We start from the raw sequence: 27,844 nt of genomic DNA, 5'->3' as shown, positions 1-27,844 counted from the left end.
ATTGCTCGCCGGCCATGGACCGAAACCGAGCTTCCGCGCGCTTGAGTGTCTTGCTGCGACACCTTGGTTGCCGCTCGGCCGGGACCATTGTATCCTTTGGGTTCGCGGGGTTCGAGCGTGAAGGGTGGCGGCTTTCAGGGCGCATTGCATAACCTCCCCGCTGGCTCTTTCCTGGCTCCGCAGCCTTTGTCCTCGTTCTGATCACAGCTCTTTCGGGCGCTAGCGGGCCAGGGCAGGTGCGTCCCGAAGGCCCAAGAGGGGACTTTTCCGCCCGGTGGGGCTGCGGCTGCTGGCTCCAGCTCCTGGAGCGGCGTCGCTGCAGCCTTCCGGGCCCTCTGGGAGGGGAGGGTGCGAAGTCCAAGCAGGCCTGCTCTCTGCTGCCCTGTCACTTTGTGTACTTGACCGCACCTGATCGCCGGGCAGCCCAGAGACAGAGACGTGACCCGGGGCCTCTCGGGGTGGAGCTGCCCCCCAGCTCTTCTTTCTCCAGGCGAGCCCGGTGGAGCTTCCACTGTTTCCTGGAGAAGGGCTGGGTGTCCTGTGTCCGCTCCTTATCAGGCCTTCTGAAATTAATCCCATGTCAATCTGCGCGCCACCGGTGTTAGATCCAGAGAGATGTCACTGTGTGCTTCAGAAATCAGCTTGCTGGGTCCCCCTTCCCCCCACCAAGTGACATGATTAGACTCTGCTCTGCTGCATTTAGTTTCTGAAATTTCTCCTAAAACGATTATACTGTTTCTTTTACTTCCACTGTTGCTCTCCCAACTGTGTTCCAAGCCTTGACATATTCGAATCGTTATAAATTTAAAATCTCCTCCACAAACTGGTAAAGGGAACCCAAGTGACTATGTAATCTCACTTTACAGGTGAGAAAACATTTGAGGTTAGGAGAAATTCACTTTCCTGAGCAAGGTCATTTACTGGAACCAGTGGTTGTCAAAGCGTGTTCCCCAGAGCAGCAGCAGCAGGACTACCTAGGTGCTTGTTAGAAATGCAGGTACTCAGGCTCCTCTTAGACCTGTGGTATCAAACGCCTGGGAGTGACTAGCAACCTGTTTTCACTTAGTGTGATACTATTAATAGTTCAGTTGTGAGAAGTGCCAATATATTGGGCCTGGATATAACTGGAAGTAGATTAAGGTTTCTGGATCCAGTCTGTTATTACTTTAAAATTTTAATTGTGTTCTTTTTTTTTTTTTTTTTGCGGGGGTGGGAGGAGGGAGGGCAAGCTCACAGCACAGAGGCTTTTAGTTCCCCCAGCAGGGATCAAACCCATCTGTGCCTGCTGCAGTGGAAGTACTAACCACTGGACCGACAGGAAATTCCCTAAAATTTAATATTCTGATCTCACTGGACTTAGTTATAATAGTGTCGAGGTCAGAGCTTGGTTTTTTTTTTTTTCATCTCTATTTCCTAGAATAGTGCTGTCGAATACAAGCTCCTTGTGATGGTGGAAAAATGTTCTTTGCCGGTAGGATTCAATGTGGCAGCCACATGTTGCTATGAGCACTTGAAATGTGACAGTGCAGTTAAGGAACTGAAGTTTTCATTTTGATTCATTTCAATTTACATAGCCAGAAGTGGTGAGCGTCTCTACCTAAATTTTCAGTGAATATGTGTGTGGTTTAGGCTTAAAGAAACTGCTAAACATTACGTGGCAATTTCCTCCCAACCTTAATTATTCCTTTAAGAAATAAGGAATAATTTTTGAAGTAACAGTGCAGTGTTTAAATGCAGATAAAGAAGAAAATCTATATAATATATAATTTCACTTCTCACAGATTATTATTTGTAAACACCTTGGTCTGTTTCTTTTCTATATATTTACATAATTGCATAATAACATATTCAGGACCGTGCTGTATGGTACCGATTTTTGCATCCATTTTTTTCCAGGCTTACTAGCTTTGTATAGTAAACATAGTAAATGATTATTAGCTTTGTAAACATTTCCACATATTAAGAAAATTCTCCAAGAACAACAATAACAAAAATAAAAACCATAATGCAGGAGTGGGAGAGAGTAGAAAAGGATTGGAAGGCTGATGTCTGGACTGTCCTGGAAGCTTCGTTTTGTTGAGAACATCTGACAAAGAGGTTAACTCTCTCCCTTGGGGAAAACAGACAGTAGCTAGCAATTCTGACTCTTGGCCCCCCTCTCCACCTTTTTCCACATTGGAGGCTTGTGGGATCTTAGTTTCCTGACCGGAGCCTGAACCCAGGCGCTGAGCAGTGAAAGGCCTGGGTCCATACCATTGGACTGCCAGGGAATTCCCATCTTCTTCACTATTATATTGTCCCCACTTAGATACAGACATCATTCAAAAAGGATAACATGTTTATGTGAAGCGTCATTCAGAACGTAGCTCTTTCAGCTAAAGAAACAATGAAAAAAAATGACCAAAACAAATGAGATCCTAAGTCAATCATCTGGTGATGACTGGACAGAAAACTAGAAGGAACTTTTAGATGTTTTAAGATATTTAAAAATGATACTCTACTATGTGGATCATATTTTTCTTGGAGTCATTGTTTACTTTATGAACTTTTTTTTTCTTTTGAGAAACCACAGGTAATTCAGAGGCCTGTGAAAGGCTGTATGCTGCAGATCTTAAATTGAAGACAGCTAGCAGTGGCACCCCACTCCAGTACTCCTGCCTGGAAGATCCCAGGGACGGAGGAGCCTGGTGGGCTGCAGTCCATGGGGTCGCAAAGAGTCAGACATGACTGAGCGACTTCACTTTGACTTTTCACTTTCATGCATTGGAGAAGGAAATGGCAACCCACTCCAGTGTTCTTGCCTGGAGAATCCCAGGGACAGGGGAGCCTGGTGGGCTGCTGTCTATGGGGTCGCACAGAGTCGGACACGACTGAGGCAACTTAGCAGCAGCAGCAGCAGCAGTATTTCTTTACCCCATTCATTGTCCAAGTATTTTCCAGCCTCAATACAACTGAAAGATGCAACTCAGTTCTATCAGAGTGATTTTAAAAACTTTTTATTTTATATTGGAGTCTGTGGATTAACAATTTTGATAGTCTCAGGTAGACCAGCAGAGGGACTCAGCAATACATATACATGTATCCATTCTCCCACAAACTCCCTCCCATCCAGGCTACCACATAACTGAATAGAGTTCCCTGTGCTATACAGTAGGACTTTGTTGGTTATCCATTTAAAATATAACAGTGTGGACGTGTCAATCCCAAGCCAGAGTGATTTTTTAACTGAGGGTAGCATCTTGAAGCTTGAACTCTAGGGGTTTGAAAAAGTTCTCTGGGTGAATCTGACACCCGTCATATTCACTTCTTCTGAGAAACAGTGCTTTATAGAGAGACACTCCACTAAACTGACAAGGGCTTGTTCTTGAGCCAGAGTTGGCAAACATTTTTTATAAAGATGTTCTTTTTTTTTTTTTTTTTTAATGACCAGTCAAACTGTTTCTAATATTTTGGACGAACTCCCACTAAGAGAAAAACTTCTTTTGAATAGAGCATGATTCTCCTCATTTCTAGAATAGAATAGAAAAAAAATTTTCCATTTTTATTCACTCAGTAGTTTAGTGGAAGGAATATCCAGGGCGAATAAAATAGATGGAAGGTATGAATACAATGTTGGTCAAGTCTCAGCTCAGCTGTTTTCTGCTGGGTGACCTTGGACCAGTTACTGAACCCTGACCCCAGCCAAGGGTTTCTGCTCTGTGCAGTTGGCATAATAAAGCTCTTGGCTTCCAGGCACCTCCTTAGGCTGTTGTGAAATGAGATGATCGAAGCAATAGTGCATCGGATCGTTTGTGTGTAGTCAGTGTGCCTGATGAGTGTGTAGGGCTGGTCTTCCCTTGTGAAAACCTATCCAGGGTGGGCTGATTCTAGAAGGGTGATGCCTGGACTTCACTTGATTTGCCTTAAGTCACATCCTAGATAGCTCACCACACTTCGGGGGTTGGTTCCCTTGCCAGTTTCCATCCTCAACAATTCCAGTAAGTAGATATAATTTTAATTCTTAGCCATCAATGTATATAAACTTTTTTTCCCCCAGTGATAACTCAGATATAAAATACATATTGACTGATAAGAATTCATTATACAAATCCCCTGAATCCAGGACTTGTTCTCATTGGAACAGTTATGGAAATTTTTGAAGACACTTTCTATATGTATTTAAAATTTAGAAAGAAGGGAAAACATCACAAAGTGCATAAGTTTATTTTATAAAATTCAGGCATGGTCTATCTCATTTAACTTAGCCATTTTTTTGGTCACTCTGATATCTCAGCTAGCATCTTTGGTTTATCTTAAAGTCACCTTTGAAGTGGAAGACATTGATCTCCATGGAATATTCTCATAGAGTCACAGTTCCAAACCAGAGGAATGGACAGGGGGATTTGAGTTCATGTGTGTGGTGTACACTTATTTAGATTTTATTACTTTGATTTCTTCCGTAAATGCATGAAGCAGACAATTAAAAACATAAAATATGTTGTTTGTTTCCTCTCTGAAAAACCATACATATTCATTACAGAATATATTTTATTTTATTTTCAAAATATATTTTAAAATCATAGAAATAGGGTGAATTTTAAAAATCACTCATAATGCCATTACATAAAGGCAATCACTGTGAAAAATTTTTGCTTTGGCTTTATTTCTTTACAGTCTTCTTGTTTTAAACAAATAGTGTCTTGGTTTTATATCACTGTCAGCACATTTTAATGTAATAAGCACTGTCCTTGCTATTATATGTTCTTCATTTTTAATGTCAAGTCATATCCCATTGAAAGGATATAATATAACCAGTTAATTATTCTTCCATTTCTTGGTGAGAGTAATTCATGTTTCAGATTTAAAACTGAAAATTTGTTCAGATTATTTCTTTAAAGTTCTAGAAATAAAAGTGCTGAGTGGAAGAGTACAAACATTTCTCAGGTTCTTGATAAATATTGTTAGCTTATGATTTTTATTTTTATTTTTAAATATAAATTTATTTATTTTGCTTGGAGGCTAATTTACAATATATTGGTTTTGCCATACATTGACATGAAGGTTTTCATTTTTAAACTGGACTTATTTGAGATTTTTTTTTTCCTTTAGGTATACTCGGGAGAATAATGTTCTAAGCCTAGAACAGAGAAAATTTTATGAAGAAAATGGATTTCTTGTCATTAAAAATTTGGTGTCTGATGCTGATATTCAACGCTTTAGGTACAGTAACACTCTTTGATATATAACAGGAATGTGTATTCTGTGTATGCAAAGGGACTATGTGTAGGATTACCTTGTGTGTGTTCAGATATTTTTCAGGGATCGGGTTTGTAAGGAAATGGCTTGTTAGAACCTGGGTTCAAGCCAGAGTGGCTTTAATCTCAGTCTCTTCAGTTAATGTTGTAGGTATAGGGCAGTTTCCTTAACTTTTCCATGCCTGTTTCTATATCTGCAGAATGGGGAAAATAACAGTACTTATGCGCTAGCGTGGTTTTAGGACTAAACAGGTAAAGTAGAGACAGAGTTTGTTGAACAGGGCCTGGTGCATGGTGATGCTAGGGAGGTGTTTGCTATTTTGTTCTGATGAAACCAAATCACACACACACACACAAAAAAGAAACCAAATCACAATATTTCCCCACTGGTCCACTAAGCTATGGACTATTCAAATTCTGGTAGCAAATTTCAACTCCACAGTTAGGAGGCAGGCACTTCTGAGTTGGCCATTTTCTCCTTCCTGTCCTCAGAACTATTTGACCTGGAGCTTGAGGACCACTTAGTGCAGAGAACCCACTCCCAAGTCTTTGAGTCTTTCCACAGAACAAGTGGAAGGCCAGGCAGGTGCTTAGTGCCTGTGGTACTGACATCATTTACTAATTGAATTTTCTAGGAATGAGTTTGAAAGAATCTGCAGAGAGGAGGTGAAACCGTTGGGATTGTCGGTGATGAGAGATGTCACCATTGCAAAATCAGAATATGTGCCAAGTGAAAAAGTGGTTTCCAAGGTCCAGGATTTCCAAGAAGATGAGGAACTCTTCAGATACTGCTCCCTCCCTGAGGTTCAAGACCTTCCTGTGCTTTCTTTCTCTTTAAGCTAATAGCTTAAAGGCATCTGCATGCCTGCCATCTTAGAGGCATCTGCATGTCTGCCTCTGAAATCTTCGTAACTTTTTTGTTTCCATTTTTTCTTGCTGTTTTCTACTGGCCTTCCCAGGTGGTGCTAGTGGTAAAGAACCCCTCTCCACTGCAGGAGACTTAAGAGACATGGATTCAATCCCTGGTTTGAGGAGGTTCCCTGGAGAAGGAAATGGCAAACCACTCCAGTATTCTTGCCTAGGGAAGCTCATGGACAGAGGAGCCTGGCAGGCTATAGTCCATGGGGTCACAAAGGATTAGACTCTTGCCCTTTTCTATTGGGGCCCTATAGCAGTGGTTCTTAATCAGAGACAGACATTTGGCAATGTTTGGACACATGTTTGCTTGTCAGGCAGGAGGGGCAGTGGGTTTTAATGTGTAGACATCCGGATCCCTGCCACTGGGTCCAGGGATGCTATAATGCAGAGAATAGCCTGTTGCAGCAAACAAAGAATGATGCAGCCCAAAATGTCATTAGTGCCAAGACTGAGAAATCCTCATAATTTTGCTATTTTTGCTGGAGAAGAGCAGGAATTCTGTGGTAAAGAGAGAGCCTTCTCACACTCTCTACAGGCATGTCCACAAGGATAAAATTGCTGAGGCTTACCTATTGCAGATCGTTTTTCAATTTGTTTTATGAATCTGGTCAGTAGAGGTGTCTGTTTTTAAATTTAAAATAGGTTTTAAAAAAATTATTCTTTAAGAGTAGTTCATAGTTATGAAAATATCTGGTGTGGAATGACATGAAGGGAAAAGGAAATTCTCGCACCCCCTGCACTGTTCAGTTTTATGTATTCATCTAGAATCATTTCAGGTATAATCAAGAATATTTGTATATCCCCACCTTTTGTGTACCAGGAAGCATCCTGGTTGTCACCTTGTTTTTTCCATTGGTAGTACATATGAGAGAGACATCTTTCCATTGGTATCTATGGATCTACTTTATACTTTGTAAACTATTGCATAGTATTCCCTTGCGTGAATGTATTACAGTTTCATTTTTTAAAGACTTTATTATTTTTTCTCATTTACTTATGTTTGCTGGTGCTGTGTCTTCGTTGCTGCGCATGGGCTCCTCTCTAGTTGAGGTGCATGGGCTTCTCATTTCAGTGGCTTCTCTTGCTGTGGCTGGCAGGCTCCAGAGCTGGCGCTCGGCAGTTGTGGTGTGTGGGCTTAGGTGCTCCTTGTGTGTGGAATCTTCCTGGAGCAGAGATCAAATCCATGTCCCCCGCACTGGCAGTGGGGTTCTTATCCACTGTAGCATAAGGAAGTCCTATACTATGGTTTCTGACCAGTTTTAGAATGGTTTAAAAGGACACTTTGCACAAAATACTTATTAGAACTTATACCCCAAGTGCTGTTAGAAAGTCTGATTCATGAAGACTGCACAGCTGAGGCACCTGGGAGGTCCGGCCTCTTGAATTGGGGACGAGAAGGGAAGAGGCCTCTCTGAACCACGCATTCTTCCCAACCTCACGTCCTGTTTTGGAAATGAAAATTGTGTGGGTGGATCATGATAAAAGCTGGAAATTATAGGCAACATGTGGTAGAATGTCTGTCAGGATGTTCCTACTTCTGTAACTTGCAAACCATGTGTCTGGTGCTTCATGCAATGAATTTTTAGGAGGTAGGTATTCTTCTAATAGCTAAGTGTTTATTTTAATATGTATTGGAAAAATGAACCGGCACCTCAAACCCATGATTTGAAGAATATTATTAATCAGGATAAGACTAAGATAAGATGTAGGGAGAATATCTGTAAAGCAGGACAGAAAATCTGAGGATGGCTCTTGAATGATGACAGTTTAGAAAATGCAGCCTAGGAGAGATAAATTGGAAGATTGGGATTAATACATACACACGCTGTATATAAAACAGACAACTAATAACGATTACTGTATAGCACAGGGAATTCTACTCAACACTCAGTAATGGCCTATATGGGAAAAGAATCTCAGTGTATATATGTATATGTTTAACACTTTCATTTCACTATACACCTGAAACTAACACAACATTATAATTCAACTATACCCCAATCAAAATTTAAAAAAGAATGAAAAGAACCACTCTTTTTCCATTTTTTGAATAACCCCCAAAATGACAAAAAGAAACGTTTTATTAAAAAAAACAAGCATTAGGCCGGACTCCTGGGATTTTTGTAACATTTCAAGTGTTTTATACTCAAATTGCCTGCATTCTTTATACAGAAGAGATCATATAAGTGAAAGCCATAGAATGTGCTTCAATTTTTGTAGTCAGACAGAATTAGAGATTGAATATGGATATGAATTTGAGCGAACTCCGAGAGACAATGAAGGACAGGGAAGCCTGGTGTGCTGCAGTCTGTGGGGTCTCAAAGAGTCAGACAGGACTTAGTGACTGAACAGCATCATTGTCTTTTTCATTCAATTGGCCCTGCCATTTTGGGCATCATTTTCATGGGAGATCTTATTCCTGCCCTTTGTAGCTGGTGTCTCAGAGAAACTCATGACTCTCTTGTAGAAGGGGCACTTAGATTTTCAGCTGGTTCTAAGAAGCCTGTTTCAGAGTTTCCGATGATTTCCAGTTACTCACTTTTGCGTGGTTTGTTTGCCAGGTTGTGAAATATTGGTTGATTGATTTAAATGACTGCCAACGGGGTTCTAGTATAGACAGATGTACTTTGTGCCGCATACTTGTGCATCTGATTTCCCATGAACTTTTCCCTCCTTTTTCCTTAGATTCTGAAATATGTGGAGTGCTTCACTGGACCCAATATTATGGCCATGCATACAATGCTGATAAACAAACCTCCAGATTCTGGTAAAGAGCTCTTATTGGTAAAGGAAAAGCAAAAGCAAACAAATAAAAAAGAAAGTGTTTAATTAAATTACATAAGATTGATGTGCTAACTAATAGCAAAGTTCACAACTGCTAAATTTTTGCATAAATGAATATATGTACTTTCACTTAAGTCTCGAAGTAGCTTACATCATAACAATACTGAAGTATAGTAGCGATGCTGATGTTAACTTGGGTTATTGCTGGGACTGTAGACAAGTGGCTTCTGAAAGATGCAGCTTAATAAAACATGACTGTCTCTCTACCCCACAGACTCCTGATATTCAACATCTCTAAGTTTTGTTACCCACTCTCACCCATGCATGAGGGTGTGGACTTTGGCTTCCTGATCTGAAGACAGCATTATTACTAACAAATTTAAAACTGAACTTATATATCAAATACTATAGCTATTCTTAAAATTCCCTGTGCTTGGTAAAATGTAGCTTCTAAGCCCTCCCTCCTAGAGAGACTGATTCAGAAAATAGAAACTAGGAACCTGGATTTTATTAACCATACTCAGATGCTAATGCAGATGGCTCTTGGGCCACACTGAGAAATTCAGCTGTATCAGTGGTAGGAAATCAGCCATTAGAGATCTTTAATCCGTTTCTACTTTGTCTCTGTCCTCTCCAAGAGAGGTTTATGCACTAAGCCTGTAGCTTAACATTAGCAGGCCTTTCCCTCCCTGGGTGTCCTGCCTGGAGAAATCCCCTGGCCTGGGGAACCACGCTCAGAAGGCAATTTTTAGGGAGAATGTGAATGTGGGCATAGTATCTCCGATTCTCCACAGTGATTGTATACCAAATTGTTCTAGTTTGGTGCTGAAACCTCTGAAAGTCCTTCTATTTATACATTTAGTTAATTAAGGAATACTTTTTTAATATCAGCCACTTAGAAGTTTATCAGAAGGACTCAGATTGACCACTCTAATTAGTCAACCTTTTTGGGGAATACTTGCCAATATGTTGGCCACCTGATGGAAAGAACTGACTCATTAGAAAAGACCCTGATGCTGGGAAAGATTGAAGGCAGAAAGAGAAGGGGACAACAGAGAACGACGTGGTTGAATGGGATCACCGACTCAATGGCACGAGTTTGATCAAGCTCTGGGAGTGGGTGATGGACAGGGAAGCCTGGTGTGCTGCAGTCCATGGGGTCACAAAGAGTCAGACTCAACTGAGCGACTGAGCTGGCTTGGAAAATGCTAAGCTCTGTGCCCAAACCAGAGTTAGGGAGGAATAAAGCACAGATTTCTAGAAAATAGCGTTAGTAGACCTCGGTTACCAGAAACCCAGAAAGAATTACAGGATCCAGAGGCATTGTGCTGATTCAGTCTTCTAATTTGGAGAAGGCAATGGCACCCCACTCCAGTACTCTTGCCTGGTAAATCCCATGGATGGAGGAGCCTGGTAGGTTTCTGTCTATGGGGTCACACAGAGTTGGACTTGACTGAGCTACTTAGCAGCAGCAGCAGCAGTCTTCTAATTTGGTGCTCATCTGTAGAGGTGGCTTTCTTCAGCATTGTCTCACGTATTTGGCTTTTTCAAGGATAGTTCATTGTTCCGGCTTTTCAGGCAGAGGAGAATAATTCTGGGACTTGAGTTTACTTAACAACAGATTCTGTTTCAGGCAAGAAGACATCCCGTCATCCCTTGCACCAGGATCTGCACTATTTCCCATTCAGGCCCAGCAATAGCATCGTTTGTGCCTGGACAGCCATGGAGCACATTGACCGGAACAATGGCTGTCTGGTTGTGCTCCCAGGGACACACAAAGGCCCCTTGAAACCACATGATTATCCCCAGTGGGAGGTAAGTCTGCTAGATGGCTGAGTCTTGATCAGAACCTTTTGTTGTTTTCATTTCACATCAGTATACATAAGGAGCTTTGCCAATAAGATGACATTTCCTTTCTTAGCAAAACATTGTTCTAGGATTTAGAATGAGCAGGGAAAATTCCAGGATGGCTGACCATATGATCACGTTTATTCTTCCAACAAGTACTTGAAGGCCAACCAAAGTGGTGGACTTTGGTGATGCTATAAAAGATCTGAGATTATAAAGCCTAACTGCAGAGGTCAGACACAAACACGGTAACACTAGATGTGTGTGCCAAGTGAGTCATACACACTGACTGTTAGTTTTCTCAGTAAAGAAGAGGATCATCTGCTTCTACCTGAAGAGAGCAGCAGAGAGAGGCTCTGGGGAGGGCTGAGCAGTGTTCCATTATGAAGCTGTTCCATGGTTTATCAATTCAGCTGGTGATGCTGGAGGACTGTTCAATGCTTTGGGGCCCATGAGTGAGGAGATCAAATCATTTCTTCAAGAACGAGAACCCTGTGGTCTGGCACAGAATGTACTGCAGGAATAGGAGTCCAGAGACAGAGAAACTGGAGAGGACTCCCATAGTGTTTTAGATGTTAGGCAATAAGGTCTCAGAATCCCGTAATAATGATCAAGGTGGGAAGAGCACATTTTGTTAAGGCAGAAAGAGTACACATGGTTCTGTGAGATGTAAAGAATATGGCTTTCAGGACTTCAGTGTCCACTAGTTAGAATTCTTGAACTGAGGATTAGTCCTAGGTGAAAATACCTTGAGTCTAGATTCTGCTATAAAATCGGAAATTCTTCAGTTAAGTTGTGGTTTAGGAAAGGTTGGTGCAAGCAAGAGAAGTGGGCTCTCAGTGACTCAAGCTGAAGGGAGGGCCACAGGGACATGCAGAATCCGTGGGCAGGCTGCCAGCTCTGGAGGGTGAGGAGGAAAGAGGAAGTCCTTCAGTGGGAACAGTTGGGCTGCAGCACCTGCAGTGGTCAGATGAAACTTGACTATGTCCAGTTGCTTCAGTCATCTGCTTAGATTCAAAGTGGCAGCAATGGGAGGTCAGACGAGCTTATCTTGCTCTCATACCCACATTGGGCAGGAGGCAAAGACTCAACACAGTGCAGTAGGGAAGGAGTCATTCCTAAAAGGAATTTGGAGTTGGAATATTCTTAGGAAAGGAAATGGGATGCTCTCCTCCAAAGACCCATAAAAGATTGCAAATGTTACTTCTCATTTCAGTGTTTCATAAAGATATAACTATTATCTAATGCAATAACTAACCTTGAAAATATTTTTTAAATAGTTAGAAGATAGTTTGAAAACAAATGATGATTTTTGTTTTTTTTTCTTTTTGTGTGGTGATTCACTTGGAAAAACAGGGAGTGGAAAATATTTTAAAAGATAATGTTTTTATTTACTATTCTTTCTTACTCTGGATGTGACCTACGTGGTTTCTGGGCTGAGAAAGACTGAGCATTTTCTCTCTGTGACTTGGGAGAATATTAGCTTCTCAGAGATACTTCTGAGTAATAGAGGAGTGATTGATACAAGTTCCAGGTGAGGAGAAGAGCATGCTAGGGAAGAATGAGCATGGTTCACCAGAAAAGGTGGTCTCCTGTATTCCTGCAAAACGCAAAGCTGATCTGGCTCTTCAGTTATCATTCAGTAATGAACCATAGGTGGAAATTCCAAATTTTTCATCAGGTCTAAAAAATTCACGATTTTAACATCAACACATGGCTTTCTAAAAGCAGTCAACTGAGAAAGTTTGGTATACGTAAGTTTTTTTAAAATCTAATTTATTTATCTCTTTCTCTTGAAAGAACTTAGAGAAGCTTTGTTTTCCCTGATGAATCATCGATAAGAGTTTTAATTCTTGGCTTCTTCACTTTTGGACTTGGCTTCTCTTGTGATTTTAGGGAGGAGTCAACATCATGTTCCACGGGATCCAGGACTATGACGAAAACAACGCCCGGGTGCACTTGGTAATGGAGAAGGGAGACACAGTCTTCTTTCACCCTTTGCTCATCCATGGATCTGGTCGGAACAAAAGTCAAGGATTCCGGAAGGTACACATTCACATCACAGCACTGTTTGAAGATGAATGCATGAGGAAGAAAAATATCCCGATACATGAAAAGTTAAAGGATTTGTAACTTTTAACTCAGCTGCCCTTTAGTCTGGTGTATTTACCAGGAAATTTTTTTTTTTCCCTCGTGCTTTGTTGCTCACAGCAGTAAGAAGCCAGATGACCTTAGGATGCCATCACTAGTGAACATTCATGGAATTGCTCCAGACAGAGAGCTTAGTTACTTGGCAACTGACAGCACATTTTCAGAGGGAAAGATAAAAGCAGACATACATACCAAATAATAACATTTGGAAGGTATACAGCTCATATAAGGGGAACATCTGTAATATTATTGCTATTGGTAAAATATTATTGATTGGAAAGGAAGGTGTGAATTGGCCACCCAGAAATCAGGTATGGCCATATTTTTCACTCCTTAGCCTCAGAGTGTTTTCAGGTTTATGAGATCAGTGCTTACATTAAAAACTGACAGAATTTCTCATAAGTTCCCAGATTTCTTGCTTCTCTAAAATTCAGCAGATCTGATGATACACTGGGTTCACATTTCCCTAGGATGACATGGCTGTTGATACTAAATATTAGTGGGGCTGATACTAAATATTCTGTGGGGCTGAGTGAAGCTTTCCAGTTTATCACAACAGCTGTTTCCCTGTGGCTGAGGGTTAGTTGTCAGATTTCATTCTCCATTCGTTCAGACATCCACCAGGCTCAACAGGACTGAGATGAGTGTGAGGCAAGAAGGCAGTTCCCTCAGAGGCTCAAAAAACTCAGTATCCAGTTAAATAATATCTTAATGCCAATTAAAAGAAAATAAAAATTAATGCCAAAAAGTCCATGGTAAGCACAATACCAAAATTTAAAAAAAGATCAGACCCTCTAATACCATGACACCCAGAACTGTGCAAAAGGAAGATACAGGCACTACACTGGAAACAGTGTGTTTTAATATACTAACTTGGTGGTTTCTCAATATTTTTGGCTGCTTTAAAGTTTGGGAAATAGTAACCATTGAAAAGTGCATAACAGCGTACAGGCAGGAGTGTACATTTCTTCTCTTTTGCCTCAGGCTCCCACATGGTGTAGAATAGTACTAGGGTTTCCATGGGGAAGAACGTTTGTGACTCAACTGCCTAGAAATCTGTAAGAAGTAGGAAGATCTTCTGATGGGTGCAGTCACCCTAAGAGAACTAACTTGTGGCAAGGAAGGTAGTTTCAACTATCGCTTTGCAAGTTAGATCTGTTTATAAGTCCTTCAAGACTGGGGAGAACCAAGTAACTTCCATCTTACCTTCAAAAGGAAACGAGATGAGTATTTTATGTGAATGCTATCAGACTGGAACTGTGCTTTGGATTGGAGGTGGGTGTCTGTGTATTATTTTCCGTTGAAAGGTTTTTTCAGTTTTTCTTCCCCATCATCTGTGGCCATTGAAATACCAACTCATTACACCCTCCACTAAATTCTGTAGCTGAGAAGGTGATGAGAAACCCTGCAAAACATTCCTTAGTAGGACTTGGCAATATCCTTCATTCAAAAAATCAAATGCCAAAAACACACTTCTTCCTTACATAATTCTGTTCCCTTCCTTGGATATACTTTTGGATCATAATAATTTCCACAGGCAATTTCCTGCCATTTTGCGGATGCCAACTGTCACTACATAGATGTGGAGGGCACCAGTCAAGAAAACATTGCAAAGGAAGTTGTCAATATGGTCAGCAAAAAGCATGGATTTAAAGACATCACTCTGAAGGTATGTTTGTATGAAATGACAAAGTAAAGATCTCAGTTTTTTCTTTAGATGCTTAATAGTGTCATACCTGATTCATTGTGAAGGTATAAAATGCTTAGGTTTACAACTCCTTTTGGAAACATTGCTGAGACCTTCTAGGAACGACAGTGGGTTTTGCTTGTACTACTTGCTTCCCTAGTGTGGGGGACCTGGTTTCTGTAAGTCTTTGGGCAGGCCATCTTGTTCTAGAATGGGCAAGTAGGAGAGGAAATAGCAGATTCAGAGATGAGGAAATGGAAGACAAAGAAACTTTCTGAACTCATAGCTGTAAAAGGTTTGGGCTGTCAATCATAGGCCTCCTTTATTTGTAAAGAAAGCAATTCTCAAGCAAGTGTTTGTTTGGGTCAGTTTGCACTGGGATTTTAAGGAGAGCCTGCATGTAGTAGAGATGGGTGATCACTGATGCTTTTCATAGGGGTGTTAAGACAGTATTTCATATGCCTGCCCTATTAATACACCTCATTGTAGATTATTTGTTTTTTTTTTTTTAACTTTTTACTTTGTATTGAGGTATGAAGCCAATTAACAACGTTGTTATGCTTAGATTGTTTGTTCTTTACTGGTGACCATTCCATGCTGTCGCTGATCAATAACAAATTATCAGTCAAGGCAACTAAATAAAGTTAGTTTGTATTGTAGGTGATTATATTTGGGGCTCTGAAGCAAGAAGCTGAACTTATTAGATAATCATAAATGCATCATCTATTTTGGGGTGATATGACCCCCAAGTAGACTGAATGTAATGACAACGCAGGGCCTCCCCATACTTTGAAGAATCTCGCATGCCAACAACAGCCTTCTGAAAAAACTTCCCACCTCAAGAGTCTTCCTCCACCCTTGAGCCATTTTCTGTCTAGAATCTCTGAATGTATCCCCATATCCGAAGATGCTCTAACCTCACATTTGCACCTCCTGGACAGTCTTGTCCTTCCTTTGTCCCGCAATTAAATGACCTAGAAAGGCAACCTATTTTGCCAGCTGGGTCTTCCATCCAACACCCTGAATTTTAAGGCAGGATAAAAAACATATATATTCTGTTTGAGGTCTGTCAGGGTTGTACTAATCAAGCAGTTCCTCTATTTCTTTTCATGACTGTCTCAGCTATAGTTTTTTGACTTTATTAGAAGAACAACACTAACTCTGCTATAGAGTTCTTTCCAGGCACAAAAGCATGTCCCTGTCCCTTTTCTTCACCAAAACTCAATGGAGCAGCCAAGATAGCTCCATGCTATTAATGAGAAAATGAAAAGTTCAAGAGACTGGCCTTAGTTACTTAAGTGACTGAGACTTCAGGGGAGGTCCAATTCCAAAATCATTCTTCTAGCATACTTTGCTGTTTGCAGAAATATAAGCAAAAAAAATTTGAATTGTCTTATTAGGAACAAAGAAGAAAAAACAAATCCAGTAGCATAGGACTTCATTTTCAAGAGCAGATCACTCAGAATGGGGCAGGCAAACATCACCAAGGATAGCAGGAGCTTAGGTATTAAACTGTTTTGTGACCAAACATAACAGCCAGTCCCAACACCTGTAATCAACACAAGTGCCAAGTAAAGCATAATGACAGTGTGAGGACTCACTGTCTTGGCTTATGAAACGTGATTTTAGATATTGGCAAGTAAATTAATTGGAGTCTCAGAATGCGGTTTGTATTTACTAACTTATGACTTGTGGAAGGCTGTCTCTCCCCGCCTGGCGCCCCCCGCCCGCTGCTGCCCCCCCACCCCCGCCACCATTTAACGATGAGTAGATGCCAGAAATCTTTGTCTTATGGTGATTAGGTAAATCCAAGTTCCCAGAAACTCATTGTGTTTGGTATTATTTGCAGGATGTTTGGACATTTCGAGGGCGTGTCGTGAAAGGAGAAAGAATCAACCTCTGAAATAGCCCTTCGCTCAAACTCTTGTCAAGAAAACCAAGGTGGAACAAGATGTCAGAGGAAAGTCTTTTCTCAGTGAGATGATCTGGTCATTTCTATCCATGTTAACAAAATCCAAGTGCATGGATACAGTACTTAATTGCATGTGGGTAATAATGCAGTATGTTGGGATGCCTTTAATGGATATAAAATAGTAAAAGTGAAATATTACTGTTTTAAGGAAAACTTGGGGTTGCAACTAATAAAGGTGATGCATAAAGAAGTGTGTTAGATCAGTTTCTTTCATTCAGTTAACTCTTTACCCAAGCAAGGTTTACTGCTCTGAAACAGAGAACGCACCACCTGCCAGTTTTGTGTGGTGTGAGATTTCTTTGCAAATCTGGAACAATGAATACTAGAGATGCAGTTAGTGAAGGGTTTAAGAAGGGCATCGGTTGTAAAATAAGGGTGGAAACTCACATTCTGACACAGGATTCCTCCCATGGCCTCTCTAGGCCACCATGCTCCTTAAAAAAACAGACTGGATCTTTCCAAGTCTTTCTCTCTAAAGAAAGAAGACCAGGGTAACTTTCTCTGTCAATTCATATTCAGCATGGCAACTGAAAACATTCAGCATTTATGAATGAAACCTAATCTCTTTGAAGGTCCAGGAAAGCTTTTAAAATACTTCTGGTTTTGATTTCAAGTGGCATGGGCTACAGAGATTTAATAGAGCATTGTATTTCTCCACCAGCTGAGGGCAGCAAGGAGTCATAATTCTTTTTTTTTTTATAAATTCTATTTGAAGCTTTAATAAGAAAAACAGAATAAGGAAAGGGTCCCTTTCTTTAAGCAAAGCATGCATTTTCCTAAGTGTCAAGTCACTGTTTCTGTCAGTTTCTCTGTAAGGATATCCAGTTTAAGCTCAGGTCCAGATGGAAACTGGGGAAGAGATGAGAATCCCTGACATGCTCTCAGGACTATAGAATAACTGGAAATAAAATGTATATGTGGAAAGTCAGCATAAACAGCATGTATAGGACACTGTTTGCAAGAAACTGTTCAAATAAACTTTAAAATACATTTGAAAACTTAGACTTCAAGAGGAAAATCAGACAGCAGAATGTCATCTCCCTGGTGCAATTCTGAGTGAACTGCAGCTAGTCAGTCAGGAAACATTTCCCCTCTTCTCTGTGTCCCCTGTGTCAACTAGTTCACCTAACAAATATCCTAGCATCTATTAGTGAACAAGGTTCATTTTGCACCAGTTTCTAGAAATGTTTTTCTAGCGAAAATTTTGGGACCAGAGATTTGCAGCAAAGAGAAAAGACAGAACTGTTTCAGGTCTGCCTCCTGCAAAAAGGAGTGTGGGAGTGCTCCATGTGGAAGTGCATGGAAGCACAGGGGAAAGGGAACCGGGAGAGTGCAGGCAGGTATGAGTGCGCAGGTGTGAGTAAGCCTCGGGCCTCTGAAAGTTCAGACATAGAGATGCTTGCCAGAGACGGGGCTTCCCAAGGTAGCTCAGCTGGTAAAGAACCCACCTGAAATGAAGGAGGCCTCAGTTGCTTTCTTGGGTCAGGAAGTTCCCCTGGAGAAGATGAAAGGTTGTTGCTGAACCATGCAAGACGCTGGGATTCTGGGCTCCGGAGGAGAAGACTTCAATCAGGGGCCAGAAATGAAGCTTGATTGCTCAAAGCTTTTGTGCAATAAAGTCTCATTAAACTATACAAGAGAGAATGCTTTTGACATAGACATCAGAAGGGGGCAGAAAGAGTACCTCCCCTGCTAGTCTTTAGCTGGATGTTATATAGGTAGTAGCAGTCTGCTAATTAAAGAAAGGAAATGTCTCAAAACTCAGAGAATGGCACCAGGTGAGTCATCCCGGTCCATAAAATGATTGACATGAATCTTGAAGAAAGGCAGTTTTCCATACAAATATACAGTTTCATGAACATAGATTAGGAGAAAAATATATGAGTATAACATACTGGCTTGTCATATCAGTTCTGAGCCTTTAGGCGGAACCGACTTGAAGATAGAGTCTAGGGTAAATGCATAGTACATTAATATAGCTTAAGACAAACGTTCCCATAAGAAAAGTGCATTGGTTAGCTCACGGTTTGAGAAAAATTAAGTTCAGTTGGAACTAGGCATCTTTATGGCAACACAGAATTTCGAAGAGAAACTTCTTTTTAAATTTGTATAGAGAAGGGGAAAAAATATAACACTAGTTTGTTTCTTCCTGCCACTTAAGAGAGAGATAAAAAAATGTCTGCTACTTGCGGCCTATTTGCTCTGTTTGGTGACCCCTGGCCTTCGTATCTGTTACCTTCACAAAGGGATAGGCTACCCATTCTGGTATTCTTGGGCTTTCCTGATGGCTCAGATGATAAATGGCCTGCAATGTGGGAGAGGCCTGGGTTTGATCGCTGGGTTGGGAAGATCCCCTGGACGAGGGCATGGCAACCCATTCCAGTATTAGTCCATGGGGTTGCAAAGAGTGGGACACAACAGAGCAACTAAGCACAGCACAGCAGAGACTGAGGATGGGATTCAGCCCTCTGGTGTCAAAAGTTCATCTAGCAGACACTGGCACATTCCCAGATGGAAGGTCGGTGGTCCTGTTATAGCCACGCATTCTGGGAAACAAACTCACTCAGAAGGACAATGCAGATTGTGGAGTGCAGTTTATTACACTGGTGGGCCCAAGGCAGAGTCTCCTTTTAGCCAAGGACCCCAATTGACTTTTGTGAAAACCTCATATACCTTATGTGTACTGCTCAAGCCCGCACCCCCAAATTCCTTAAACCTAGCCTGGAAAGTGTTAAAGGGAGACACAATCAGGTTACAGCCATGATTCATAATCAGAAGGGTCAGCTGGTTATACGTTGTAGCCTGCACCAATGGGTGCCATAAAGATTACAAAGGTGATTGACTACATAGGGGATTATTACATTCTTTTTGGCTATGGGAAATCTTGGTATGGAATCCGGAGTTTATCAGTCCAGGAGGGCGGTTTGGCTGTAGGTATGTTATCCTCAAGGCTACCAGGCACATAGTCCAAAGCTCACTGAAAGTGCAAGATGTTGTTTCCTTCTTTTTCCAGATGGAGTCAGCTCAGCCTGTTCCTTTCCTCCCTCTCTCCTACTCAGTCTTAATCAGTTCACTTGCAAGTAGACACAGCCAACTCCAAGTTCTGGGTCAAGAACTCAGGGAAACATCTTATTACTTAGCCTACGTGGCAGCTGGAGGATGTGCGAGCCTTCAGTAGCGCAGTGAAAACAACCTCTCTTAGTGGGGGCAGGTGAGATGGATTTGACTGACCATTTACCCATGCTTTCAAATCCACTCCATGTAGCAGGACCACATATGGAAGGAAGACAGTAGCAGGATGAGTTTGGACTGTCTACTTTGTTTATGGGACACCCTGGAAATGTAGGAGCTGGTAATTGAAGGGTTGGATGGAATGTTACCAGATCATGGCAGAATGAGGGTAAAGCCTGGCTTCACCGTGGGTGAAAGGTGATTTATCCTGGGAATATATGTATTTCACCAGAGATTCATCTAAAAAGAGTACATGAGGTCCTCACAGTGCAGAACAAAAGAAATAGGACAGATCCTCTTCTTCTGTGATATTTGGGATGAGTGTAAGGAAACAAAACTTTGCTCCTGGTATCTGCTTGGAGTTCACCCCTTTAAAGCAGCAGATTAAATGAGTTCGAAAAGCTTATGATTGCATCAACAAAACATGGTAACATTTCCCAAAGCAAATTCTAGTAAATACAGTTTCGTGGTTCAAACCAGCGCAAATCTACCTGAAAAAAATCTTTTCTTATTAACACAACACAGCCTGAATTAATCTCTCCTTCCACCCAACTCTGATATCCATCCTGTATATAGTACATGCTGCCACTTGGCCCTTAATACATTTACTGAAAGTATGATTTTCCCATTTGTAAATATCCTGCCTTCCTGAATAGAGAAGGGTAGGACTCTTGAAGGTCCTGCCTCTTACTTGGACACTTTGGTTAACACTCACAGCGCCCTCCCCTACGAGACACTTGCTATATATTGCTTGTTCAATATGAACAGCAAATTTCTCTACTCTCCCTCTTTCTCTCTCTCCTGTGGCACACGGGATCTTATTTCCCAACAGCAGATTGAACCTCTGCCCTCTGCAGTGGAGGCATGGTGTCTTAATCACTGGCCTCATTTTTGTAATTGCAACTGTCCCTCATTTTTGTAACTGTTTCTCTTACATAAGAGAGCATGTGCCTATAACCCTTCTAGTTTGTTGGTGGGAATGTAAACTGGTACAACCATTGTGGAAAACAGGATGGAGGTTCCTTAAGAAACTGAAGACAGAATTAACATATGATCCAGCAATCCCTCTCTTTGGCATATATCTGGAGAAAACTCTAATCTGAAAAGATACATGCACTCCTATGTTCATTGCAGCACTATTTAGCCAAGACAGGGAAGCAACCTGAATGTCTGTTGACAGATGAATAAATAAAGACAATGTGGTAGCTATTTTATATATACAATGGAATATTACTGAGCCATAAAAAGGAATGAAATGATGCCATTTGCAGCAACATGGATGGACCTGGAGATTATCACACCGAGAAAGAGAAATATTATATATGATATATACCTGGAATGAACTTACAAAACAGAAACAGAATCACAGATACAGAAAACAAAGTTATGGTTACTAGAGGGGAAAAGGATGTGGGATGCACAAATTGGAAGATTGGGGTTGACGTATACACACTACTATATATAAAACAGATAACTAATCCTTGGAAGAAAAGGTATGACCAACCTAGACAGCATATTCAAAAGCAGAGACATTACTTTGCCGACTAAGATCTGCCTAGTCAAGGCTATGGTTTTCCCAGTAGTCATGTATGGATGTGAGAGTTGGACTGTGAAGAAGGCTGAGCGCCAAAGAATTGATGCGTTTGAACTGTGGTGTTGGAGAAGACTCTTGAGAGTCCCTTGGACTGCAAGGAGATCCAACCAGTCCATTCTGAAAGAGATCAGCCCTGGGATTTCTTTGGAAGGAATGATGCTAAAGCTGAAACTCCAGTACTTTGGCCACCTCATGCGAAGAGTTGACTCACTGGAAAAGACTGATGCTGGGAGGGGTTGGGGGCAGGAGGAGAAGGGCACGACAGAGGATGAGATGGCTGGATGGCATCACTGACTCGATGGATGTGAGTCTGAGTGAACTCCGGGAGTTGGTGATGGACAGGGAGGCCTGGCGTGCTGCGAACCATGGGGTCGCAAAGAGTCGGACATGACTGGGCGACTGAACTGAAAGACATAGTATAATATACAGCACAGAGAACTCTATTGCATACTCTGTGATGATCTATGTGGGAAAATAATCTAAGAAAGAGTGGATATATGTATATGTGGAAGTATTCAGTTTGCTGTATACCTGAAACTAACACAACAATGTAAATAAAAAAGGAGAAAGTGTGTGTCCCTCTGACATAGACTTGGTCTGTGCAGCCTTGGCACCTGTTTCTGGTTCCTGACATGTTCTTCCCTGAGTTTTCCAGCCAGCTCTGACTCCACTGCATTCTCCACCAGTACCTCTTTTATATATGTTGGGGGCAGGGTGGCCAGGAAAGGAGGTGACTGTGACCAGGAAGTTTGGTAACTCATCCAAAGCTCCACAATCGTTGTGATGGTGTTGAGTTTGATATCTTTTTTTTAAGTCTGATATTCTTTAAAAATTAACTTGTAGTAAAGTGCACATAACATAAAATTTACCACCTTAACCATCTCAAAGTGTGTGTTTCACTGGTATTGAGAACACTTACAGGGTTGTGCAGCCATTTTTGCCATCCATCTCCAGAACTCTTTTCATTTTAGAAACTGAAGGAGCCTTTGGGCCTAGAAAAGAAAACAGTCTCAAAGGCCCTTGCTGAATCATCTAACTTCAGAGAAAATACAACCAAACTTTAGGTCCTGCTCTAATGCTCCGGGCCAGTTGCATCTACCTGGGACTTATCACCCCTCGCCCAAAACCTCCCATCCCTGTCCAACTACAAATGATATCTCAACTAAAGAATACCCAAAACATCCCGCCTGACTAATGTTTCCCTTATCACTTCCACAAACCTCCCTTTAAATATGAAGCCTCCCTGATCCCTCTCGCATTCAGCCTGGTCGTTAGGCTGACTGTTGCCCCTCCTTGCCTGAATAAAGGTAACCTACCTCCGTTGAGGTCGTCTCTCCTTCTCTTCTGCTTCAGCCTAAACTATACCTTACACAAACTAAACCCCAACTTCCCATTTAGCCGCTGCCGGGAGCCAGCGTGAGGAGCTCCGTCCATGGCAAAGGTCATGAGGAAGGAGGCTTCGGCATACACAAAGGCAGGATCGAGCCTCAGGAAACCCCCTGTTCCCGAGTATCTACCCCCAAAACCAGAGTCTGCCTACTTTACTGTTCTATGCTCTCACCTACACCTATGACTTTACGGGGGGCTGACCCCCACCACCTCTTTCAGAGAAGGAGTTAACTTACAGCTCCACGTTAATAAAAATTCCTGGGCGTGACAAGAGTGTTTCAACTTACAAACTCCTCTGAAGTTTCTCTAGCCTGCCTGAGCAGGTTCGTCCAGCCACATGTGATTGTTTACAGCCTCCCAACCATGAGAGGCATGAGATGCTTTAAAAGTTTCTAAATACAGACTCTTTTGAGAAGTTAGAAAATTATTAGTATAGTATAGTGGGTTGATTAGAAATTATATTGGTGAAGGGTTTTTCATTTTTGAGCCAATATTTGCTGCTAAATCTCCATATTCCCTGCCCTTATAATGAATATAACTAGCATATAGGAGAAATAAGCATTAACCTTTAAGATTAATCATGTTAAACCTTAGGCTAAGTAAACTCCTTTCTTGATTGTAACCCACTACACCCTCACCCTATAGGAATGCAACTTTAATTGGAGGGTGGAGCCTGGTTTAAGAAAAAATCACCCCTGGAAAAAATAAGTTTTCTGGTTGACTGACCATTACCAGAAAGGGCCATAAAATGTCAGCAGGCCTCACGGCCAGAAGATGATGTAAAACCCCTAAGACCTTTGTATAATTTTATATGAAGCACCTGATTTTGACAAGGGTCAGGTCTGCTGACCCTGCGTGACTCTGTGTTTATCCCTGTGTATAACAAAAAGTATATAAGCAAACCTGAAAATAAAGAAAATGGATCAGTTTCTGGAAAGACTGATTCCTCCATGTCATTCTTTCTTTCCCCTTCTGGCTGAATTCCCCTCTGGAGTGTGGGTACTCACCAAGCCTGCTAATTTTGTCTGGGCTTCTAAGATCGGACCGGGGAGGCCTCAGTGCCTCCTTTCCTTTGGGAGAACGGAAAGATGCCTGTAGCCTGTGTAAGTGGTGCAAGCTTCTTGTCTCGAAGCTTTATTGGTATCCCATGTAAACCAAGTTATTCAGCCTCTTTTTCTCCACTAATTTTCCTACTACACTATCCTTTTCTAATCTCTCTTTATATCTGTAATTAAATAAGTTTTTTCCTAGGACGCTGATTCTATCTCCCCTCTGAAATACCCTGGATCCACTGGGGCTGGACCCCGGCAACCCGCCCCCACCCCCAACCCATGTTGCCAGTAGTCTTCCTTTTATCACTAAGAATTTGACTATTCCAGATTCCTCATATAGGAGGAGGTATACAGTATTTTTCTTTTTGTGACTGGCTTATTTCCAAACTCTCTCTGCCCTTCTGGGGATTTCTGTTCTGGGTTGCTGCGAAGTCACTTCAGCCGTGTTTGACTCTGTGCGATGCCATAGACAGCAGCCCACCAGGCTCCCCTGTCCCTGGGATTCTCCAGGCAAGAACACTGGAGTGGGTTGCCATTTGCATCTCCAATGCATGAAAGTGAAAAGTGAAAATGAAGTCACTCAGTCGTATCCGACTCTTAACGACCCCATGGACTGCAGCCTACCAGGCTCTTCCATCCATAGGATTTTCCAGGCAAGAGTACTGGAGTGGGGTGCCATTGCCTTCTCCTGTTCTAGGTTAGGAGTCAGTGATCCTTTTTTGGTAAATACTTTTGGCTTCATTGGCTTTACTGTCTATTGCAACAACTCAGGGACGCTGCCAGAGTCAACTATTATGGGAACAGGCATTGGCCATGGCCCCATAACATTCTATTTACAAACCAGGGTGGTATGCCACATTGCCCTGGCTCCCATTTGCTCACCTGATCCTGATACATGGAGTCAGTAGAGCAACAAGTCCTTTGCACTTTGGTAAGAAGCACTTGGCCCAGTGTGAGCTGTGTGTGGGGTGCCCACACCTCACTGCTTCTTCAGGACAAAGAGGTGCCAAGGAGCCTAGCCCTGCCCAGTGAGAGGATGACTTGCTTCCACATGTGCTGGACGGCTGCTTCTGTTTCTCTCTTTTCTTTTTAATAATGTAATTCTATCTTTTTAAATTGAGAAATAATGGACATATAGTATTTTAACAGTCTCAGGTGTACAACATAATGATGATTTATGTATATACTGAGAAATGACTACCCCACAGTAAGTTTAGTTATCATCCTCATCTTTTTCCTTGATGTGGCCTGTTAAACTTAATTAAGTCTGGGACATCACTGAGAGTCTATATCCCAGAAAGGAGTTCTTTGATGTGTGGTGGAGATGCTGATATAGTCACAGATTCCACTTAGATATAAATATCAGTATCCACCAAAACGTGCTGTCTAATCAAAACTGTTTTTTTCCAGTAGTCATGGATGGGTGTGAGAGTTGAACTGTAAAGAAAGCTGAGCGCCAAAGAATTGATGCTTTTGAACTGTGGTGTTGGAGAAGACTCTTGAGAGTCCCTTGGACTGCAAGGAGATCCAGCCAGTCCATCCTAAGGGATATTAATCCTGAATATTCATTGGAAGGACTGACGCTGAAGCTGAAGCTCCAATTCTTTGGGCACCTGTTGCATAAAGCTGACCCACTGGAAAAGACCCTGATGCTGGGAAAGACAGAAGGCAGGAGGAGAAGGGGACAATTTAGAGGATAAGATGGTTGGATGGCATCACCAACTCGATGGACATGAGTTTGAGCAGTCTCTGGGAATTGGTAATGGACAGGGAAGCCTGCCTTGCTGCAGTTCATGTGTCGCGAAGAGTCAGACACGACTGAGAGACTGAACTGAACTGAACTGAACTGAACTGAATCCATCAAAAATCTTGACTACAAACATAAGACACAGATCCCAACCACGGGTAACAAATGTGTGCCATGTTGGCAGGCTCTTCGGGGCTCTGAGACATATGGGAAGGGCAGGCTGGGCCGGTGGCCAAAGCCATGACTGTGACCCTTCCCACCCCCACCCCTGACCCTGAGGCCCTTGCTCTGGAGCCAAGAGCTGGGGCAAGCTCTGGGGACAGAATGTGAGTAACATGCCACCACCTGGTAGCTGCAGAGGTGGAGACAGAACACTGGCCCTTTGTTACTCATCTGAGACAATTTTTAAAAATTGTGGCAAGGATGGAGTGTGGAGGTATCTTTAGCGAAAAGAAGGAGCTAGGGGCCAAAAGAATACACTAAAAGACTTAATTTCTGTCTCTCTGCATCGATGACTTTGTGTCTTCTCTCCAGAACAAAAGGCCTCAAAGAACACGGACTTTATTAGAGGGTAAAACTATCTAGCTTGTGGTAGATATCAAAGAGATCATACAGTGTAGCAGGCATTCAATGAGTTAGTTCCAATGTTTATTAACTCTCACACATGGGAGATGAAAGATAAATAGGTTTTGCCCCATTTTTTGGCAATCCCCTCTCTGAACAGTAAGTCAGTTGGTTTGAGTAAGAGATGAGACTCGAAGGCTCAGGAGTTCTAATTCCTGCTTTCTATCACACCACACTCAGAATATCTGCTGATGGTCTTTACTCATTTGTTGTTGTTTAGTCACTCAGTCATGTCTAAGTCTTTGCCACCCCATGGACTGCAGCATACCAGGCTTCTCTGTCCTTCACTATCTCCCTGAGTTTGCTCAAACTCATGTCCACTGAGTCAGTGATGCCATCCAACCGTCTCATCCTCTACTGCCACTTCTCCTCCTGCCCTCAATCTTTCCCAGCATGAGGGCCTTTTCTGATGAGTCAGCTCTTCACATCAGGTGGCCAAATTTTTGGAGCTTCAGCTTCAGCATCACTCCTTCCAATCAATATTCAGGGTTGATTTCCTTCAGGATTGACTGGTTTGAACTCCTTGCTGTCCAAGTCACTCTCAAGAGTTTTCTCCAGCACCATAGTTCAAAAGCATCAATTCTTTCAGCCATCTTTATGGTCCAACTCTCACATCCACACATGACTACTGGAGAAACCATAGCTTTGACTATATGGAACTTTGTCAGCAAAGTGATATCTCTGCTTTTTAGTATGCTGTCTAGGTTTGTCATAGCTTTTCTTCTAAGGAGCAAGCATCTTTTAATTTCATGGCTGTAGTCACTGTCTGCAGTGACTTTGGAACTCAAGAAAATAAAGTCTGTCACTGTCTCCATTTTCTCCCCATCTATCTGTCATGACGTGATGGGACTGGACGCCATGATCTTAGTTTTTTGAATGTTGACTATTAAGCCAGCTTTTTCATTCTTCTCTTTCACCTTCATCAAGAGGCTCTTTAGTTCCTCTTCGCTTTGTGCCTTTAGCGTGGTGTCATCTGCATATCTTAGGCTATGGATATTTCTCCCAGCAGTACTGGTTCCAGGTTGTGATTCATCCAGCCTGGCATTTCACATGATGTACTTTGCATAGAAGTTAAATAAGCAGGGTGACAAAATACAGCCTTGAGGTACTATCTTTCCAATTATGAACCAGTCCATTGTCCCATGTCTGGTTCTAACTGTTGCTTCTTGACCTGCATACAGGTTTCTTAGGAGGCAAGTAAGGTGGTTTGGTATTCCCATCTCTACATGAATTTTCCACAGTTTGTTGTGATCCACACAGTCAAAGGGTTTAGCATAGTCAATGAAGCAGAAGTAGACGGTTTTCTGGGATTCTCTTGGTTTTGCTATGATCCAACAGATGTTGGCAATTTGATCTCTGGTTCCTCTGGCCTTTTCTAAACTGAGATTGTACGTCTGGATGTTCTCAGTTCATGTACTGTTGAAGCCTAGCTTGAAGGGTTTTGAACATTACCTTGCTAGCATGTGAAATGAGCACAATTGTACAGAAGTTTGAACATTCCTTGAAGCATTGCCCTTCTTTGGGATTAGAGTGAAAACTGACCTTTTCTAGTCCTATAGCCACTGCTGAGCTTTCCAAATTTGCTAGTATGTTGAGTGCAGCACTTAAACAGT

General features: G+C 41.9%; 1 protein-coding gene and 1 long non-coding RNA gene across 3 annotated transcripts; one reads left to right on the top strand and one right to left on the bottom strand.

The window, feature by feature from the left end:
* On the top strand, positions 1 to 16,784 carry PHYH (phytanoyl-CoA 2-hydroxylase). 2 transcript variants are annotated; one of them, XM_004014232.4, is made up of 9 exons: positions 1 to 89; positions 3,919 to 3,977; positions 5,089 to 5,199; positions 5,870 to 6,038; positions 8,838 to 8,919; positions 10,570 to 10,751; positions 12,681 to 12,830; positions 14,473 to 14,604; positions 16,472 to 16,784. In XM_004014232.4, the coding sequence occupies exons 1-9, from the start codon at positions 15 to 17 to the stop codon at positions 16,523 to 16,525; spliced, it is 1,014 nt and encodes a 337-aa protein (XP_004014281.2). In that variant the 5' UTR covers positions 1 to 14; the 3' UTR covers positions 16,526 to 16,784. The 2 variants fall into 2 exon arrangements, with proteins under 2 accessions (XP_004014281.2, XP_060253351.1); XM_060397368.1 differs by lacking the exon at positions 3,919 to 3,977 and having other exon boundaries at positions 1 to 866.
* On the bottom strand, positions 7,749 to 22,771 carry LOC121816309 (uncharacterized). Its single transcript, XR_006055831.2, has 3 exons — positions 22,736 to 22,771; positions 22,339 to 22,411; positions 7,749 to 12,851 (listed from the first exon to the last, which is right to left on the bottom strand). It is a non-coding gene; the product is annotated as an uncharacterized LOC121816309 (long non-coding RNA).
* Positions 22,772 to 27,844: the final 5,073 nt, after the last annotated feature.

The sequence above is a fragment of the Ovis aries genome, chromosome 13 (genome assembly GCF_016772045.2).
Source record: "Ovis aries strain OAR_USU_Benz2616 breed Rambouillet chromosome 13, ARS-UI_Ramb_v3.0, whole genome shotgun sequence".
NCBI classification, from domain to species: Eukaryota; Metazoa; Chordata; class Mammalia; order Artiodactyla; family Bovidae; genus Ovis; species Ovis aries.
This window is presented reverse-complemented; position numbering and strand designations above follow the sequence as displayed.